Raw genomic sequence first — 8,966 nt, forward strand, 5'->3', positions numbered from 1 at the left:
AAATGAAAGTCAACCGTCAGGAGTTGTCAACCAGACATGTACCACTAATAGAAGTACTACTAGTGCTGGACATGTACCACTAATATAAGTACTACTAGTGCTGTACATGTACCACTAATAGAAGTACTACTAGTGCTGTACATGTACCACTAATATAAGTACTACTAGTGCTCTACATGTACCACTAATAGAAGTACTACTAGTGCTGTACATGTACCACTAATAGAAGTACTACTAGTGCTGTACATGTACCACTAATAGAAGTACTACTAGTGTTGTACATGTACCACCAATAGAAGTACTACTAGTGCTGCACATGTACCACTAATAGAAGTACTACTAGTGCTGTACATGTACCACTAATAGAAGTACTACTAGTGCTGTACATGTACCACTAATAGAAGTACTACTAGTGCTGTACATGTACCACTAATAGAAGTACTACTAGTGTTGTACATGTACCACTAATAGAAGTACTACTAGTGCTGTACATGTACCACTAATAGAAGTACTACTAGTGCTGTACATGTACCACTAATAGAAGTACTACTAGTGCTGTACATGTACCACTAATAGAAGTACTACTAGTGCTGTACATGTACCACTAATAGAAGACATGTACCACTAATAGAAGTACTACTAGAAATGTACATGTACCACTAATAGTACCTTGGTGATACTAAACATGACATTCAATCACAAATGAATACATTATTTGGTGTGACAGATGTTTTGACACTGTAGTAGATAGATAGCTGATAGTAATTATTCTCTCCTCCATCAGCTTGCCTCTGAGGTTCTGGGTGAACATCCTGAAGAACCCTCACTTCACCTTCGACGTCCACGTGACAGAGGTGGTGGATGCCTCGCTGTCCGTCATCGCTCAGACCTTCATGGACGCCTGCACCAAGACAGAGCACAAACTCAGCCGAGTGAGTCCAGGAGGAGGAGGGGGGAGGAAGAGGGAGAAGGAAGAGAGAGGGAGGAGGAGGGAGCAGAAGGAAGAGGAAAGGGAGGAGGAAAGAGGAGAAAGGGAGGAAGAGGGAGCAGAAGGAAGAGGAAAGGGAGGAGGAAAGAGGAGAAAGGGAGGAAGAGGGAGCCAAAGGAGGAGGAGAGGGAAGAGGGAGGAGGCAGGTGATGAGGAGGTCAAAATCTTTTGATAGTTGTTTACCTCTGTGAGGTAACAGATAAGAGAACAGTATTATGATTATCATATTGTTTATTATCTCCTATCTCTACCAGGACTCTCCAAGTAACAAGCTACTCTATGCAAAGGAGATCTCCACCTACAAGAAGATGGTCGATGAGTATGTATTGTCAGAAGTTCCCAATGACCTGATCAATTTATTTTGATTCTTGCCTACAATGCTGGTACATTGTCTGCAGAGGCCTGTCAATATGTAATGTATAGTGATTATGATCTCATCTCTGTCTGTCTGTGTTTAGTTACTACAAGGGCATCAGACAGATGGTATCAGTCAGCGACCAGGACATGAACACTCATCTGGCAGAGGTGTCTCGGGTAAGGAAAACCTTTCTCTCTGCCCTCGATCTATGGTGGCATCCCAATTGGCACCCTATTCCCTATGTAGTGCACTACTTTTGACCAGGACCCATAGAGTGCAGGTCAAAAGTAGTGTACCATGTAGAGCAGTGGTTCCCAACCTTTTTCCGTTACCGTACCACCAACTGAATTTGACACTGCCCGGAGTATCCCTGAAGTACCCCTCATGTGCATTTTAACAGTAGGTCTCTGTGTTCTCATGAGTCTTCTCAAGTCCAAGTACCCCTGGTTGGAACCACTGATGCAGGGAACAGAGTTCCATTTGGGACACAGAATACAGCTCTGGAAATATGAAGAGATCACTGCAAAATGATCCGTTTCTCTAGTTTTACTATTTATAGGTGTGTGTTTGGGGAAAATTAACATTTTTGTTTTATTCTACAAACTACTGACAACATTTCTTCCAAATTCCAAATAAAAACATTGTCACTTAGAACATTTATTTGCAGAAAATGACAACTGGTGAAAATAACAAAAAAGATGTAGTGTTGTCATACCTCGAATAATGCAAAAAAATAATAAACACAATACTAATGTTTTAACTTAGGAAGAGTTCAGAAATCAATATTTGGTGGAATAACCCTGATTTTCCATCACAGCTTCCATGCGTCTTGGCATGCTCTCCACCAGTCTTTCACATTGATGTTGGGTGACTTTATGCCACTCCTGACGCAAAAATTCAAGCAGCTCGGCTTTGTTTGATGGCTTGTGACCATCCATCTTCCTGTTGATCACATTCCAGAGGTTTTCAATGGGGTTCAGGTCTGGAGATTGGGCTGGCCATGACAGGGTCTTGATCTGGTGGTCCTCCATCCACACCTTGATTGAGATGGCCGCCTCGCTTCGCGTTCCTAGGAAACTATGCAGTTTTTTGTTTTTTTACGTGTTATTTCTTACATTAGTACCCCAGGTCATCTTAGGTTTCATTACATACAGTCGAGAAGAACTACTGAATATAAGATCAGCGTCAACTCACCATCAGTACGACCAAGAATACAGTGCCTTGCGAAAGTATTCGGCCCCCTTGAACTTTGCGACCTTTTGCCACATTTCAGGCTTCAAACATAAAGATATAAAACTGTATTTTTTTGTGAAGAATCAACAACAAGGCATTTGGATTTATTGGATATTTCAAACTTTTTTAACAAATCAAAAACTGAAAAATTGGGCGTGCAAAATTATTCAGCCCCTTTACTTTCAGTGCAGCAAACTCTCTCCAGAAGTTCAGTGAGGATCTCTGAATGATCCAATGTTGACCTAAATGACTAATGATGATAAATAGAATCCACCTGTGTGTAATCAAGTCTCCGTATAAATGCACATGCACTGTGATAGTCTCAGAGGTCCGTTAAAAGCGCAGAGAGCATCATGAAGAACAAGGAACACACCAGGCAGGTCCGAGATACTGTTGTGAAGAAGTTTAAAGCCGGATTTGGATACAAAAAGATTTCCCAAGCTTTAAACATCCCAAGGAGCACTGTGCAAGCGATAATATTGAAATGGAAGGAGTATCAGACCACTGCAAATCTACCAAGACCTGGCCGTTCCTCTAAACTTTCAGCTCTTACAAGGAGAAGACTGATCAGAGATGCAACCAAGAGGCCCATGATCACTCTGGATGAACTGCAGAGTTCTACAGCTGAGGTGGGAGACTCTGTCCATAGGACAACAATCAGTCGTATATTGCACAAATCTGGCCTTTATGGAAGAGTGGCAAGAAGAAAGCCATTTCTTAAAGATATCCATAAAAAGTGTCGTTTAAAGGTTGCCACAAGCCACCTGGGAGACACACCAAACATGTGGAAGAAGGTGCTCTGGTCAGATGAAACCAAAATTGAACTTTTTGGCAACAATGCAAAACGTTATGTTTGGCGTAAAAGCAACACAGCTCATCACCCTGAACACACCATCCCCACTGTCAAACATGGTGGTGGCAGCATCATGGTTTGGGCCTGCTTTTCTTCAGCAGGGACAGGGAAGATGGTTAAAATTGATGGGAAGATGGATGGAGCCAAATACAGGACCATTCTGGAAGAAAACCTGATGGAGTCTGCAAAAGACCTGAGACTGGGACGGAGATTTGTCTTCCAACAAGACAATGATCCAAAACATAAAGCAAAATCTACAATGGAATGGTTCAAAAATAAACATATCCAGGTGTTAGAATGGCCAAGTCAAAGTCCAGACTTTGCAGACAGAGCATTCCAGAGGAACATCAGAGACTGTAACGTTCTTTGCTTCACGGAAACATGGCTCACTGGAGAGACGCTATCCGAGGCGGTGCAGCCAGCGGGTTTCTCCACGCATCGCGCCGACAGAAACAAACATCTTTCTGGTAAGAAGAGGGGCGGGGGCGTATGCCTTATGACTAACGTGACATGGTGTGATGAAAGAAACATACAGGAACTCAAATCCTTCTGTTCACCTGATTTAGAATTCCTCACAATCAAATGTAGACCGCATTATCTACCAAGAGAATTCTCTTCGATTATAATCACAGCCGTATATATCCCCCCAAGCAGACACATCGATGGCTCTGAACGAACTTTATTTAACTCTCTGCAAACTGGAAACGATTTATCCGGAGGCTGCATTCATTGTAGCTGGGGATTTTAACAAGGCTAATCTGAAAACAAGACTCCCTAAATTTTATCAGCATATCGATTGCGCAACCAGGGGTGGAAAGACCTTGGATCATTGTTACTCTAACTTCCGCGACGCATATAAGGCCCTGCCCCGCCCCCCTTTCGGAAAAGCTGACCACGACTCCATTTTGTTGATCCCTGCCTACAGACAGAAACTAAAACAAGAGGCTCCCACGCTGAGGTCTGTTCAACGCTGGTCTGACCAAGCTGACTCCACACTCCAAGACTGCTTCCATCCATTCCATGTTTCGTATTGCGTCAGATAACAACATTGACGAATACGCTGATTCGGTGTGCGAGTTCATTAGAACGTGCGTTGAAGATGTCGTTCCCATAGCAACGATTAAAACATTCTCTAACCAGAAACCGTGGATTGATGGCAGCATTCGTGTGAAACTGAAAGCGCGAACCACTGCTTTTAATCAGGGCAAGGTGTCTGGTAACATGACTGAATACAAACAGTGCAGCTATTCCCTCCGCAAGGCTATTAAACAAGCTAAGCGTCAGTACAGAGACAAAGTAGAATCTCAATTCAACGGCTCAGACACAAGAGGCATGTGGCAGGGTCTACAGTCAATCACGGACTACAGGAAGAAATCCAGCCCAGTCACGGACCAGGACGTCTTGCTCCCAGGCAGACTAAATAACTTTTTGCCCGCTTTGAGGACAATACAGTGCCACTGACACGGCCTGCAATGAAAACATGCGGTCTCTCCTTCACTGCAGCCGAGGTGAGTAAGACATTTAAACGTGTTAACCCTCGCAAGGCTGCAGGCCCAGACGGCATCCCCAGCCCCGCGCCCTCAGAGCATGCGCAGACCAGCTGGCCGGTGTGTTTACGGACATATTCAATCAATCCCTATACCAGTCTGCTGTTCCCACATGCTTCAAGAGGGCCACCATTGTTCCTGTTCCCAAGAAAGCTAAGGTAACTGAGCTAAACGACTACCGCCCCGTAGCACTCACATCCGTCATCATGAAGTGCTTTGAGAGACTAGTCAAGGACCATATCACCTCCACCCTACCTGACACCCTAGACCCACTCCAATTTGCTTACCGCCCAAATAGGTCCACAGACAATGCAATCTCAACCACACTGCACACTGCCCTAACCCATCTGGACAAGAGGAATACCTATGTGAGAATGCTGTTCATCGACTACAGCTCGGCATTCAACACCATAGTACCCTCCAAGCTCGTCATCAAGCTCGAGACCCTGACCCCGCCCTGTGCAACTGGGTACTGGACTTCCTGACGGGCCGCCCCCAGGTGGTGAGGGTAGGCAACAACATCTCCTCCCCGCTGATCCTCAACACTGGGGCCCCACAAGGGTGCGTTCTGAGCCCTCTCCTGTACTCCCTGTTCACCCACGACTGTGTGGCCACGCACGCCTCCAACTCAATCATCAAGTTTGCGGACGACACAACAGTGGTAGGCTTGATTACCAACAACGACGAGACGGCCTACAGGGAGGAGGTGAGGGCCCTCGGGTGTCAGGAAAATAACCTCACACTCAACGTCAACAAAACTAAGGAGATGATTGTGGACTTCAGGAAACAGCAGAGGGAACACCCCCCTATCCACATCGATGGAACAGTAGTGGAGAGGGTAGCAACTTTTAAGTTCCTCGGCATACACATCACAGACAAACTCAATTGGTCCACTCACACAGACAGCATCGTGAAGAAGGCGCAGCAGCGCCTCTTCAACCTCAGGAAGCTGAAGAAATTTGGCTTGTCACCAAAAGCACTCACAAACTTCTACAGATGCACAATTCGAGAGCATCCTGGCGGGCTGTATCACCGCCTGGTACGGCAACTGCTCCGCCCTCAACCGTAAGGCTCTCCAGAGGGTAGTGAGGTCTGCACAAAGCATCACCGGGGGCAAACTACCTGCCCTCCAGGACACCTACACCACCCGATGTTACAGAATTGATGGGAAATTATGTAAATATATCACTAGCCACTTTAAACAATGCTACCTTATATAATGTTTACATACCCTACATTATTCATCTCATATGCATACGTATATACTGTACTCTATATCATCGACTGCATCCTTATGTAATACATGTATCACTAGCCACTTTAACTATGCCACTTTGTTTACATACTCATCTCATATGTATATACTGTACTCGATATCAGCTACTGTATCTTGCCTATGCTGCTCTGTACCATCACTCATTCATATATCCTTATGTACATATTCTTTATCCCCTTACACTGTGTATAAGACAGTAGTTTTGGAATTGTTAGTTAGATTACTTGTTGGTTATTACTGCATTGTCGGAACTAGAAGCACAAGCATTTCGCTACACTCGCATTAACATCTGCTAACCATGTGTATGTGACAAATAAAAATTTGATTTGATTTGATTGACCTGGCTGTGTGGCATGGATCATTGTCCTGCTATACATTAGTATAGTATTTAAAATGAATATGAACTTATTATCTTTGCATTATTCGAGGCCTGACAACACTGCATATTTTTTGTTATTTTCACCAGTTGTCATTTTCTGCAAATAAATGTTCTAAGTGACAATGTTTTTATTTGGAATTTGGGAGAAATGTTGTCAGTAATTTGTAGAATTGCACAAAAATGTAAATTTTCCCCAAACACATACTTATAAATAGTAAAACCAGAGAAACGGATAATTTTGCAGTGGTCTCTTAATCTATCTTAGTGGTGCACCATTTGAAATGTTAGTGAAGGTAACATTTTATAAAGTTAGTCATAGACCACTGCAAGTCATAGTTCATTCTGCTCTAAGATTGTGTGACTCAAGCCTGTCTGTAAGAATCTCTGAATCTGATGTTGTGTCCTCCAGACTCATACAGACAAACTCAACACACAAGTGGCTCTGCATCAGCTCTACCAGTACGCCAGCAAATACTACGACGGGGTACGAGACCATTCACTTTACATTCCAGGCAGAGTGCTCCCACAGCACTGCTGGGTCATATTTTCTAATCGTTAGCGCAATTACAAGGACTTTTAATTGAAAGTAGTTCTGTGGTAGTTTACTTGAAATGGCAAATTGCTCAGGGAATTGATTTTTTAAGCTGCCTCCCTTAGTACTTGAAGCCATGCAATGGCTGTTTTTCTTAGAGTGGTCATTCCAACAGTGGTCCAGTACTGGTGATCTAATGACAGTGCTCTCTCTCTCTCGCACGCTCTCTCCGTCTCTCGCTGTATCACGCGCTCTCTCTGTCTCTCGCTCTCTCGCGTGCTCTCTCTGTCTCTCTCGCTCTCTCTCTGTCTCTCGCTCGCTCTCTCTCTCTCTCACGCTCTCTCTCTCGCTCTCTCTCTCTCGCTCTCTCTCACGCTCTCTCTCGCTCTCTCTCGCTCTCTCTCGCTCTCTCTCGCTCTCTCGCTCACTCTCTCGCTCACTCTCTCTCACTCTCTCTCGGTCTCTCGCTCTCTCTCTGTTTCTCTCTCCTCTCTCTCGCTCTGCCTCTCTCTCTCGCTCTCTCTCGCTCTCTCTCTGTCTCTCTCTGTCTCTCTCTCTGTCTCTCTCTGTCTCGCTCTCTCACTCTCTCTCACTCTCACTCTCTCTCACTCTCACTATCTCACTATCTCTCTCTAACTCTGTATCCCTCTTTCTCTCTCTGTCTCCCCCTCTCTGTCTCTTCTCCCCCCTCCCTCTCTCCCCATCTCCCTACAGATCATCCAGTCCCTAGATGAGGACCCGGCAGCCCAGAGTAAACAGCTCACCCTGCGGCTTCAGCGGATAGCAGCCGCCCTTGAGAATAAAGTGACAGACCTCTAACCCACTGGAGGAGCCAGGGAGACGGAGAGGGAGGGATGGAGGGAGATGGTACCGTGCCACCAGTGTCCACAGGGGCTTATTTATCCTGGCGGAGGAGAAAGAAACAGAGAAAGGGGTCCCGCAAGGCCTTGACGTTGACACCTTCAACCCAGCAGGCCCAGAATGTGGGACAGATCAGAGTCTGCAGAGTGGAACAGAATAGGACCAATGAAATAAAGACAGATCAGAGTCTGCAGAGTGGAACAGAATAGGACCAATGAAATAAAGACAGATCAGAGTCTGCAGAGTGGAACAGAATAGGACCAATGAAATAAAGACAGATCAGAGTCTGCAGAGTGGAACAGAATAGGACCAATGAAACAAAGACAGAGAGATGATGAAGGGTTACACATGTCATCATCCTGTAGGAACGCCTTAACTTAAGTCCACTTGCCAAACAGAAATAATTGGTCCTTAACACTCACTCTGGCTGTTCCCACAATGGAACAGGTGGCCAGCCCTGGGAAATAAGCCCCTGTGTTGAACACTGCTTGGCACAAGGAGATAATCAGATGTTCAATTTCAACCTGTCTAGAAAAGTTGTAAGAATTGTATTATATTTTTTTTATTGTGCGGTCTTTATGCGGAAAGCTTTATAAGGAGAAATTATCTTTTAAAATGGACTGCCTTGTGGTGTGTATTGTGTTTCTATAGCCTGTGTGTGTGTGTGTGTGTGTGTGTGTGTGTGTGTGTGTGTGTGTGTGTGTGTGTGTGTGTGTGTGTGTGTGTGTGTGTGTGTGTGTGTGTGTGTGTGTGTGTGTGTGTGTGTGTGTGTGTGTGTGTGTGCGTGCGTGCGTGCGTGTGTGTGTGTGTGTGTGTGTGTGTGCACGGAATGCCTACTGTCAGGCCAGAGGGTGGATGCCATATCTGTTATTTTAATCTCAACTAGTCACTGACACACAGGAGCCCGTTCTCCCACTGAGCTCCTCTACACATACCAAA

General features: G+C 45.0%; 1 protein-coding gene across 1 annotated transcript in view; it reads left to right on the forward strand.

Annotated features, from left to right (window-relative positions):
- LOC112229182 (plexin-B2) overlaps window positions 1-8,285 on the forward strand; it is a 252,685-nt gene extending 244,400 nt beyond the window's left edge. The window contains exons 33-37 of the mRNA XM_042302826.1: window positions 785-932; window positions 1,243-1,307; window positions 1,447-1,522; window positions 7,044-7,118; window positions 7,881-8,285. Coding sequence (XP_042158760.1) covers window positions 785-932; window positions 1,243-1,307; window positions 1,447-1,522; window positions 7,044-7,118; window positions 7,881-7,985 — 469 coding nt within the window. The 3' untranslated portion in view covers window positions 7,986-8,285. The remainder of the gene's footprint in view (window positions 1-784; window positions 933-1,242; window positions 1,308-1,446; window positions 1,523-7,043; window positions 7,119-7,880) is intronic.
- Window positions 8,286-8,966: the final 681 nt, after the last annotated feature.

This window comes from Oncorhynchus tshawytscha, linkage group LG01 (genome assembly GCF_018296145.1).
Source record: "Oncorhynchus tshawytscha isolate Ot180627B linkage group LG01, Otsh_v2.0, whole genome shotgun sequence".
NCBI classification, from domain to species: Eukaryota; Metazoa; Chordata; class Actinopteri; order Salmoniformes; family Salmonidae; genus Oncorhynchus; species Oncorhynchus tshawytscha.